The sequence below is a fragment of the Perna viridis genome, chromosome 6 (assembly GCF_037379345.1).
Source record: "Perna viridis isolate PV_CMFRI_1.1 ecotype Kerala chromosome 6, ASM3737934v1, whole genome shotgun sequence".
NCBI lineage: Eukaryota > Metazoa > Mollusca > Bivalvia > Mytilida > Mytilidae > Perna > Perna viridis.
This window is the reverse complement of record NC_142450.1, coordinates 10482117-10495036: the sequence shown is the minus strand read 5'-3', so window position 1 is coordinate 10495036 and position 12920 is coordinate 10482117. Positions and strand designations below refer to the sequence as shown.

The 12920-nt window shown below is 34.0% G+C and overlaps 1 protein-coding gene across 2 annotated transcripts in view; it reads left to right on the top strand.

Annotated features, from left to right (window-relative positions):
• LOC148613606 (uncharacterized) overlaps positions 1 to 5538 on the top strand; it is a 32649-nt gene extending 27111 nt beyond the window's left edge. For both annotated transcript variants that reach the window (XM_088587047.1, XM_088587048.1), the window contains exons 8-9: positions 31 to 119; positions 3888 to 5538. In XM_088587047.1, coding sequence (XP_088443173.1) covers positions 31 to 119; positions 3888 to 5448 — 1650 coding nt within the window. In that variant the 3' untranslated portion in view covers positions 5449 to 5538. The remainder of the gene's footprint in view (positions 1 to 30; positions 120 to 3887) is intronic.
• The last annotated feature ends 7382 nt before the right edge of the window (positions 5539 to 12920 follow it).

Sequence of the window (12920 nt, the reverse complement as noted above, 5' to 3'; positions counted from 1 at the left end):
GGTATTCCTAATTTAATTTTTGGTTTTCAGATACTGAGTGAATACCAAGTTCCTGTGAAACAACTGAAATGTGACTTACATGTAGATATCACAGACAGTAACAAAGAAAACACTCCCAGGTAAATGTGACAGTTGACAAGCTATGTGTTCTTCTCTTACTTCTCACTAAGATCCAGTTGAGGGATCCAGGGACAGGGTTCCAAAGGTTGGACCCCTATCTTTTTGTTGGAAAATTTTTATTCCTCTTCACTTTCTTCTTTCTTTCTTTGGTTCAGCTGCTTCTTGGGTAAATTGTTACATCTTGAACAATAATCTTTTTAATTGTATGGATCCTAACAAAATTAGGTTATGGGATGATTATTTTATTTGATTTAATACATGTATAATTCCCACTTTTTAAATGGAAGTGAGGAGAGGAGGTATGAATTTTTAAGAAACACCCTTGAATCATTTTTCATTTTATTTGAACTATACTGTATAGCTGTAGGAATGCAACAACTTCAGATTTGGCTGAGATTAATGTTATTTTCGAAATTAGAGGAAGCATGTTTTCATTAGGAAAGTATTTTTTAGCAACTCCTGAATCCTTCTGGAAATTTGAAAAACTGTATATGAAGGTAGATGTGCATTAAAGTAGAAAGTCATTTCTAATTAATTTTAAAGGGATATTACCATCTGAAAGGTTTTACATGTTTGGAAGAAAAAAAATTATGGTGGATTTTGCTGATGATTTCATATGGAGGTCGGACATATACATGCATTTAGATGTGATTAAATCATGTTGATAATTGTCTGGTTCTTTGAAGGGAGATAACCAAACTTAATGGTTCCTTAAAAACATCACTCAATTAGCTGTTTCACAGATCTAGTTTTATTTTGTTATTTGAAATTTTAATATCCATTCTTTATGAATAACTTTAAACAAGAGTTCGATACTTTTAAACTATAGAGACAGATATCCCAAGTTTTATTTATTGTAGATGAAACAGTTTTAACAATGTTTATTATGAAGGATTTGATTGGGAAAAAAAGAGTATTGATGTGATTGTTGCAGCATTACAGTTATTAAGTATAGTTTAAAAAAATTGTAGGGCTTCAAGAAGTCATGACATGCACTATTTTATTTTCAATGTTACAATGTAAACTTCAAAGATGACAAATAGCATTGATATTCATATTGTTCAGTAGAAGTAAATATAGACAAAACTCTTATCTCTCCCTTTTAAATTGATTCAATGTTTACATACATTTACAAGGACAATTATTTAGATTTAGACCTAGGAACAGTCACAACATGACCCATATTGCATTCCAGGTTATTCAGTTTCCTAAAGTGAAATTTGAAGGCATCAGGGAGGGGCAGATATGTGACAGATATTGAAAAGTGGGGGCAAATGATTATTAGCTAGAACAATGGCATATGAGAAATTTACAACAGGGGAAGGAAACCCAAGGCCTTGAGTAATTTCACAAGACTAAGCGTTAGTGAAATTATGCTGTATAGAAGAAAAATTGAATATTTATTGAACTGAACTTCTGATCATTTTTTTCAATGCTTAAACACATTTTTTTTTTTAGAATTTCAATATTTCAATTACATAGGGTAGAGCTACCCTCACCCTCCCCCTTAGAGCTGTCTCTGTAGATGTTAGAAAATAGTCAGTTATTATATGAATTTGATGACAAACACTAACCAAAAACCAGATGGTGCTTATGTCAAGTTTTGACTAAAAAAGTGACATTTGACCCTGGACTACTCTATATTGCCTATGTTTTGATAAAACTGGAAAAGAAATAAAATGTTGGGAATATAAAGCAGTTGTTTCTAGGAAGGAAACCCTACCGTTACACCTGTTCTACACTCCCAGGCTTTAGTGGAGACCTGGTTGCTAATATGCTTTTGTTTCTTTGTATGTGTTATTTTTGTTATTTCGTGTTCATTGTTGTGTATGCCTTTTTTTATCCTTGGATAAAATTCTTATGATTACTATTCGAATCCTGGTTCTCTTAATTCCCCTTCCACACCCAGCATGACTCCATGAAGTCACATAAGTCACATTTTATTATGTCAGTGTATATACATTGTATCTGGTTATTAAAAGTATGTTTACATTATATCTGGTTATTAAAAGTATGTAATGTAGCCTCTCTTGACATACCCAATAACACTGGTTTTCTACCCCAGAAATGTTTTCTTAATTTTAAGCTTTTTTTTTTTTTTTAAAATTTCTGATGTTGATTGTTGTTTACCGTACATTGTGTACAGTTATACTGAAGGAGAGCAAAATCATGGTCACATAATATATACCTTTATATATAGGTTAATTTGACTAAAATGCACTATATTAGGCTATTTAAATCATAGTATTTTAAGCCAGAATATTGCCAGGCGCAGATCCATGGACAGGCTTGCTAAGCATGCATACACAAACACACCCCTCTTTTTCCCTAAACTTATTTGGGGAGGATTTGTTTTGCATGAATCTTGATTTTTACAAATCTTACCTCCAAATGTTAGAAAATGAGGCTTTTTTTTTATTTATTAACACCCACCCACCCCACCCCCAGATCTGCCTACCTCTGATTGCATAATGCAGGTTTTGCTAAGACAGGTTTGACTGTATTCATATTATTTTCCTACCTTCTGTCCCATACATATTTATAGTGCATGTTCTGAGTCCTAAAACTGTAATTTAATTCAGAGTGTATAAAATACAGTGAAAATACTTTTATTCATGGATTAGGGAAGAAAAATAAGTTCATGGATTCTTGAATTCATGGTTTTGAGGTTTTCAGTTTACACATATATGGAAATCTCCTTTTCATTGGGAACCCAATTTTGTGGTTTTGCCTATCCATGAAAACCACAAAAAGTCGTACCCCACGAAGAATAGTACTTTCACAGTAGATTCTCCCATTACGAGGTAGCTAATATTTCTCAGGGTGTCTGTACACAGAAGCAAGTTAGAGATTAACCCATTTTTTCCATTGATATGTTTTTTACTACTGTAGTACTCATATTAAGTACCAGTCCTTATAAAATTAAGACACTGCCAATGGTAAAGTGATTCATGGTGTAGAAAACCAACGCAAGAAAAACAATGTTTTTTTAGTCTTCAGATGCTATATTTTTAGGTAACATTAGTCTTTTCTGTTAGCAAATCTGCACTTCTGAGAAATCCATACATTCATCTCACACTAAAATCAACCAAATCAAAGCAAGTCAAGAATGATAACTCTTGCAAAGAGCTACTTTTATGTACAATTCATATAAATTTTATCTCAAAAGCCCAACACCCAAATGAAAAACAAAGATTGATTATGTTGTCTGTAACTGATTGCTGGATAGGAAATGAAAGTAAGTTTGGTGGGTTTTTGACTTGCATGAATCATGCACCTCCTGTCTGATTTTTATAAAGACAGATACTTAAATGTAAATAAAACATTTAGTGAGGATTTTATATTTCTATACTGAACCAGGATAAACACAAGTTTCAGACACTTTGATGTGAATTTAAATAGGTGAGATTGGAAGCTCTAATTTCCAATTTTGTCCAATTCATTCACAAGATAGATATACTTAAATATAGGGTTTATTGTGGACTTTCTTCCTTTAAAACTGTGGTTCGGAAATTTATTTTTTTTAAGGCCATTTTTGTGACTTTCAGCATTTTATACAAATATTTGAAATTTTAAATGAGCCATTTCTGAACATTTTAAAAGATTTTTTTTTCAATTAACATGGGCCATTTTCAACTTTGATGTAATCATGGCTCATGGTCTTTCCCCTTCTTAATCACTGTCTATGATATCTTAAGATGTGATATTCTACCAATCAGAGGTTTTGATAATCAGTATGATAAAAATCAAGTATTTTTCCTTTGTAGTAATGTTCAGCCCTACTCTGTGACACAATTTTCCTGGGCAAGAGAAAATACAACATCTGAAGGAAGGAAGGATTCAGACTTATCTTCAGATCATTTCTCATCATCTTCAAGTCAAAGTACTCATAGCCATGATGTTCCAGTTTATGCACAACCGTTGAAACCACGAAAGGGGATAGACATACAGGTGGTAAATAAATTAGTACCCAGTCAAGATATTGCCCCACCACTACCACCGCCTTTAAAAACAGATGATTACTTAGAATCTGGTGCATTTAGCTCTGGTCAGGGAGATTACAAGTCAATAGACATGGATGTTGACCTTCCACCGCCCCCTCCACCAGATATGGATAACTTTGAGGATGATTCCATGTTGAATGCAACCTTACCACCCCCACCTCCGCCGGAAATGTGTCAGTCTGATGATAATTCTATTTTCAATGCAACCCTACCACCCCCACCAATAGACCAGTCTGAAGATGCTTTAAATGTGATTTTTTCACCTGGATATGCAGAAATAGGTGATGTGCATGGATCATCAGAAGGCGAATGGAAACCTCCTTCAGCTTCTAAAATTTATAGTCCCAGGAAATTCAAATTGACAAAATCCTCTCCTACTGAGAAAGTCTACTCTGAAGTTCCTCCTCCAGTTGCACCAAAGCCTAAACGTAAAATGTTCTTTGAATCTGTATATATTAAACCTGATGACACTTATGTAGAGATGAACTCTGGTTCAAGCTGTGTCACAAATGAGGTCAATAATAAAAGTGACGAGGGAAATATTTCATACTCAGATTATGCCATTCCAGTTGATGTTGTTCAAAATGTATCTTCAACAAATGCTAATATTAAAATATCTACTGAAGGTATGCTTGAAAATAAGGACATAAGAAGTGCAATTAAAGTTTCAGATACTGAACAGCAAAATTTGGAAAGTATTTATGCTGAATGCTATGATGCTAAAATTAGAAGTGATGTTGGTGTTGAAAACAGTCTCCCTGATCACAACACTTCACATCACTATGAAGAAATGAACTGCAATATCAAAGCCATTAATGAAAATAAGGTTGAAGATGGAGTTCAGTCATCAGAAGGTCAACCAAAGCTGTTTGATCAAAGTCTTGAAAATGAAACTAAAGGTAACACAGAGGAAATCCAAATGAGAAATCTGATTCGATCAGCCGAGCCACACATATTCAGAACATCTGGTAAAGGATCTTCTCAAGTGTTCAATACACCATTGTACTGTTCTATTGAAGACATGGTTGAAATGGATTCAAAACAAAATTCAGATGAGGTTGTATATGATCAGATAGAGAATTCAACTCGTGCAAATCAAAATGGTGACACTTTGAAAGTAGAACCTAACAGATCTAGTCAACATATGTACCCAGAACAAGCTACTTTCCAAACTTTTTATAGTTCTAGTGAAAATAAAATGAATTACCACAAAACGAAATCGGCAGCAGAAATTTTAGAAACTGACCTTGATTCTATCGTTCCTGAAAAAGAAGTTAAGAAAACAATGAAGCGGGTTAAATCATCTGAAACTATTATATGGTAACCATGGTAACCAATATGAGATTGTCTCTGCATATGTATCATTTCATTCATATAAACATAATTATTATAAACACGTCAAATTCCCCTGTCATACTCATCTTTTGAAGTGTGTATCATTTTATTTGTCTGTCTGTCTTTCTGTTGTACAGCGTCAGGGTTGATGATACTTGAGAAGGCCTTCAGAAAGTTTAATATTGGGAATACTGTTTTCTTGGTGGAGACACTTCCTTTCCATTTTTTCCTATTTATATGGGACTTTAATATCCAAAAATGTGTAGATTGGCATATTGTTTTTTATGACAGCTGTTTATCTAGTTTAACCAATCCAAAGCTTTCCTGAGTGTATTGTGTATTTAATGAGGTTTTTCAAGTATGAACAGGAATATTAATTTCGGAGCTATTCAAAGAAATAAGAAAAAGTTACTAAGATGCTGCAAGCAAGTTTAACCCTGGAAATTTCTATAAATTCCATTGTTTGTTAAAATCTGAAAACTGTTATTAAGGCAAAAACAATCAGTATCATGTCATCAATATATTTCAACCCAACTTTAACAAACCTATACTCCCTACTTCCATGAAAACACCCCCCCCCCTAATTATTAACAGAGGCCGATCTAGGATTTCAGGTACCATGATTTAAATAGAATAATAGGCTGAACAAGGCGAAGCAAGAAAATATTTGGTTGTTAAATTTGGAAAAAATGAAGATTTCACGCAACAGAAAATATTTTCCCAATGTCAGGGAGTAAGCCAGTCCGTGGTGGTTTTAGATAACTGGGAAAAGTTAAAATGGTACATGTATTGATTATACAGGTCAATGTCAAGCCACCCACGTTTTTCGGTTACCTTTACTTTGGTTTAAATCGGGACAATGATAAAAGTGATTTTAAAGGTCATTAAAGTTGGTTGATGTCAACAATATAGACAATTGTAACCTTGTTCGTGGTGTTTTGTATGTATTCCTCCTTTGAAAAAGTGTAGGTGTTCATTTTAAAGAATATTGATACTATCAAACATTACAGGATTTTTTTCCCTTTGCTTAAGTTCTTGGTATATATTTCCTGGTTGTTAGTTTAATTGTTTGGATTCAGGCTAGCTTTACTGGCTTTGTGGTTACCCTCCTTTTCCCTGACATAAAAGAAGTAAGAATGGTTCCACAGAGGACGATTATATAATGGGTGTTATGCGGAAGGGGAACAGCTCTCAAGCGGTGCTCAGCACCCGTAGCTAAATCTCTCGCCAAAAGCCATGTGAGCAATTGTTGTCACTTGGTGTCCGTCGTCGTTAACAATTTTTCGAAACTTCTTCTCTGACACTACTGGACCGATAAGAACCAACTTTTGTATGAATGTTCCTTAGGGTATCCTGTACAGGGGATGTGGGGATTTTTTATCCTGGCCGCCATACTAAAAATAGAACATAGGGGTCAGACAGAAGTTTTTTTCATATATCTCCAAATTCGTTAAGTTTAACTAAATTCTGAGTGAATTGTTCAGTATGATGAGATCTACGTGTACTCAAATTTTCGTTTTAATCTGTTAAGCTATATTGTAGTTATTGCCCTCTTTCGACGTTTATTTTTGGCTCTTTTTAATGCTATTTCTTCAAAATATTCTCCGCTGACTTACTTGGCCAAGTTCAACTTAATTTGGTATGAATGTTCCTTTAGTTAGAGTCTTTTGCATAGATCTGATGTGGGGATTTTTAAAGAATATGACTGTTGTTACTAAAATAGAACATAGGGGTCAGTCAGAAGTTTTTCTCATACATCTCCAAAACCGTTAGTTTTAGCCTAATTCTTTCAGTTGCCGTAATGATTCTTATTATATAAGGCCTACAAAAATCTGCAGGGATCAAAGTTGTCGGACGACTCCTTGTTAGTGTTATTGTCCTTGAAAAGTAAAAATGGCGTTTTTACAGTTTTCTGCAAATACCTTGAAAACTGTGATAGATGGTAAAATTTCAATTGCTGAAATGATTCTTATCTCCTTGTTAGAGTCTTTTGCCTTTGATAGGCAAAAAATTAACCAGGTGAGCTGTTCGGGCTCCTTGGAGCCTCTTTAAGAAATGAATAGTGTAGTCATAATATACCATTGTTTGTCAAAACATTTCTAATACATAAATCTTGCGTATTAAATATCAAATATTACACAATACAATGTCTGTAATCGTAGGATTACAACTTAATCCCGAAAGCACTGAATATAGATTGTGTAATCTTTTAAAATTTAATTCATCGAGATACATGTTGTCTTTTGTTTTTTTGTTTTTGTTTTTTTTTTTCTGAAAAATCAATGAACTTTCTGAGTTCTATACCGTTGTTAAGTACAGACAAACGTCCAGACAAAAATCGGCAACAACAAAATGAACCTTACTCAGAAAGCAGTTTCTTAGATTCAGAATTTAGAAACAATGAATTGTTAAAGAAAATTAGAAGTAGAGATTTTTTAGTGTCTAGCCTTTGTTTATTAGTTTATTTAACATACAGGGGTGGTTAGATTCAGTCGGGTTAATACCAAGCAGAAATTACATTATACCAATTTAATATAAACGAAAGGTTTCCCTTTATACTAGTACTTGGTTCGATGTTTATTAGTCATATGTAGATCAACAATTGAGAAAAAAATGCATGAATTCTTGAGATTTCACTAATTCTGCTAAAAACATTTTTAACGTCTCCCTAACCTTAAATTCTGGACCTGTCTACATTCTTGATACTGGTTTTAAGCATTTTCTTTGTGGCATTTTTAATAAATCGACCCTTCAAAAATACGATTTATGATAAGACGAACAAATGTTTGTGGAGGGAAAAAAGGGGGTTGTCTGAATCATTCGTGCCCTAAATGCCTTTGGGTTCAAGAAAACAGTCCATACAATTCAAATATTTAGAGTACTGTAATATTATTCAGGATCAGCACGTGTTACAAACTGAAGTTTACCGCGCTCCAACACTTTAATGTTCTGTTTTCAAAAGAAATCGGTTTTGTGATATTTAGTCTGCCTTTGACAAGCCCGTGTATGATAATTAGAAACCAACAAAGATGGTGCCTCATTTTACTGTAAAGGATACACTTCCTAACACGAGTGACAGGTTATAATTCAGTGCTAAATCAGCAGTGAAGAAATTCTATCTGAACCAGTTAACCTGCCCGATAAGTTCTTCCCGCCACTGAGGGTATTAGACACAGTTGGCTTTCTAGTTTCTCCACTAAAATCTTCACTCCGGTCTTTGTTGTGTTTTTGGTTTTCTGAATAAATTAGTTATTCTTCTAGTCTATTCGTCTTTTATCCAGAGAAATATTTGGTATGGAATAGACATGATATTAAGGTAAGAAAGTGTTCAGGTAGTGAACAGCGTGAATTTAAAATTCATACATCGACTTATGGGAAGAATCTATGATAGGGTGACAGTGTTACAAAAAAAGTCAAATACTGGATATAAAAAGTTAATTTTGACTGGGTGACAAGCTGGCATTTCTCGAAATATCTTAAATGGGTTCAAGTAGAGTTTCTTTAATAAAAAGAAACATGGCACACATTGTGCATCAGTAAGGTTAACGCCATCTATAAATATTTTCCGGTATAGTAAGAGAAGCTGCAAATGTAAAATGGGGTAATACAGTTTCATAGTCAAAGACAAAATGCTGAAATGAAAAGAAAAACTATAAAAAAAGTATTGAATAAACAAATAAGCACCCTTCTAAGCAACATTCATCTAATGCATTCTCTCTTACGTTAAAACAGAGTAATATTTTTTTTTATGATAAACAGTTTTTGGTTGTTTTCTTTCCCCTTTTTTTTTTCGTTTGGTTTTGTTTTGTTCCGTTTTGAAGAGGTGTCTTTTGATTTGATCTAAAAAAAACTGGTGTTTTAGATATCTAGATATCGCATTTTATTTGGAGTTGAGAGGGCTATTCCCATCATTTCTAATATGCAGAGCGTTATTCATTTTTGTTCAATTTTATTCAAATATCACATTACTAAAAATATATTATTTTATAGAATTCTATATACATCTATAGGCGTAAGAGTGGACAGAAAATTATTTTTCTACACTGTCTGGGAAGCTTTCGAATAACGTGATTGCAAAAGTCATGGCAAACTTTTGAAAGTGGCTGGCATTAAATACGGCGTATGGATGGGATATTGTTTAGATTGTTGGTTATACCAATTCATAAAACAGCTTTAGATTCAATGGAAAGTTATGAGGGACAAATTTCTAATTGAGTGAAAGTGGACAGGAGTATCATAGGGGTAAACCATAACAAACAAAATATTACACAATCACAACTGAAAGAAACGAGTCGAACTATCAATCCTGTAAAAATGAATTCCAACACCATCATCCTTATATACATAAAGATTTGCTTGTGAAGGGTACCAGTATGATACGAATAAATGATAAATACATATTCTCTCATAGACCATGATACTGATTTAGTAATAATTAAACTTATAACCAACTTTACCATTAACCCAGTAACAGTATAACTGCAATCAACCCTGTAACAATTTAACTGTTCCACCAATCCTAAAAAAAAACAAATGAATTACGCCAATTCACAATAAAAACCCAATGAATTATTAAAATAATGTATAAGTGCAAACCAATAACAACCCAACTCTACCTTCAATCCTTTAACAATCCAACTATACCATCAACCCTGTAACAAACCAACCGTAGCATCAATCCTATAACAAACCAACTATACCATCAACCCTGTAACAAACCAACCGTAGCATCAATCCTTTAACAAACCAACTATACCATCAACCCTGTAACAAACCAACCGTAGCATCAATCCTATAACAAACCAACTATACCATCAACCCTGTAACAAACCAACCGTAGCATCAATCCTTTAACAAACCAACTATACCATCAACCCTGTAACAAACCAACCGTAGCATCAATCCTATAACAAACCAACTATACCATCAACCCTGTAACAAACCAACCGTAGCATCAATCCTTTAACAAACCAACTATACCATCAACCCTGTAACAAACCAACCGTAGCATCAATCCTTTAACAAACCAACTATACCATCAACCCTGTAACAAACCAACCGTAGCATCAATCCTATAACAATCCAACTGTACCATCAATCCTGCTACAATCTAATTGTACCAACAACCTTGTAAATTAATTACTGTACCGTCAACACTGTAACAATCAAACTGCACCTTCAGTCCGGTTACAAACCAATTGTAGCATCAGCTCAGTGACAATCCAACTGTACCATCAATCCTGCTACAATCTAATTGTACCAACAACCTTGTAAATTAATTACTGTACCGTCAACACTGTAACAATCAAACTGCACCTTCAGTCCGGTTACAAACCAATTGTAGCATCAGCTCAGTGACAATCCAACTGTACCATCAATCCTGCTACAATCTAATTGTACCAACAACCTTGTAAATTAATTACTGTACCGTCAACACTGTAACAATCAAACTGCACCTTCAGTCCGGTTACAAACCAATTGTAGCATCAGCTCAGTGACAATCCAACTGTACCATCAATCCTGCTACAATCTAATTGTACCAACAACCTTGTAAATTAATTACTGTACCGTCAACACTGTAACAATCAAACTGCACCTTCAGTCCGGTTACAAACCAATTGTAGCATCAGCTCAGTGACAATCCAACTGTACCATCAATCCTGCTACAATCTAATTGTACCAACAACCTTGTAAATTAATTACTGTACCGTCAACACTGTAACAATCAAACTGCACCTTCAGTCCGGTTACAAACCAATTGTAGCATCAGCTCAGTGACAATCCAACTGTACCATCAACCCAGTAACAATCCAACTCTAGCCTCAATCCTGTAACAAACCAACTATACAATCAACTACTTAACAATAAAACTGTAGCATCAATCTTGTAACAAACCAATTATACCATCAACCACGTTACAATAAAACTGCAGCATCAATCTAGTCACAAACTGCAGCATCAACCCTGGAACCATCCAACTGTACCATCAACTTTATATTAATCAAACTGTACCATCAATCTTGTAACAATTCAACTGTATCATCATCCTTATAACAAACCAACTATACCATCAATCAACAACGTAACAATTAAACATTGCAATAATTTAAACTGTATCATGAACCTTGTTATAATCCAATTATACCATCAACCTTGTAACAATTCAACTGTATCATCATCCTTGTAACAGTTCAACAACACCATCAACCTTGTAACAATTCAATGTACCACCAGTCCTGTAACAATCCAACTGTATATCAACCTTGTAACAATTCAACTATACCATCAACCTTGTAACAATCCATCTGTTCCATCAGTCCTGTAACAATCCAACTGTACCATCAACCCAGTAACAACCCAACTCTAGCTTCAATCCTGTAACAAACCGATTATACCATCAACCCTGTAACAAACCGATTATACCATCAACCCTGTAACAAATTAACCGTAGCATCAACCCTGTAACAATCCCACTGTACCAGCAACCTTGTAACAATTCAACTGTATCATCATCCTTGTAACAATCCAATGTACCACCAGTCCTGTAACAATCCAACTGTATCATCAACCTTGTAACAATTCAACTATACTATCAACCTTGTAACAACCCAACTGTTACATCAATCCTGTAACAATCCAACTTATCATCAACCTTGAAACAAACCAACTATAACATCAATCAACCACGTAACAAAACAATAATGGCATCAACATTGTAACAATTGAACTGCATCTTCAACCTTGTAACAATTCAACTGTATCATCATCCTTGTAACAGTTCAACTGTACCATCAACCTTGTAACAATCCAATGTACCACAGTCCTGTAACAATCCAACTGTATCATCAACCTTCAACAATAGCATCAACCTTGTAACAATCCAACTGTACCATCAGTCCTGTAAAAATATAACTGTACCATCAACCTAGTAACAATCCAACTGTATCATCGACCTTGTAACAATCCAACTGTACCATTAACTTTTTAACAATTCAACTGTATCATCTACCTTGTAACAATCCAACTGTGCTATTACCCCAATGACAAACCATGTGTACAATCAATCCAGCAACAAACCAACTGTATTATCAATCATAGCATTGTAACAATTTTATTGTACCATTTTTACATACTTTTAACCAAAAAACTAAACGGTCAGCACATAAACACACCATCTGTATCATCAAGTTCAACATCAGTTTGATAACTTATTGTAGTGGCACTAACAATTTAACCAACAAACTAAATAAATTAAATTGAGATTCAGCTAAAGTCAATATCTAGGACATTCCTTAATGAAATGTTTCCATTCATAGTTCTAATAGTACATTAAATTTAGCACTGAAACATTGCTAAATCCATAGTATGGCAAGCCAAAGTGGACTAAAACGAGTATTTTCAAGCCAAAGTGGACAAAAATCAATATTTTGTAATATTAAAAAATGAATTTTTAATCTTACA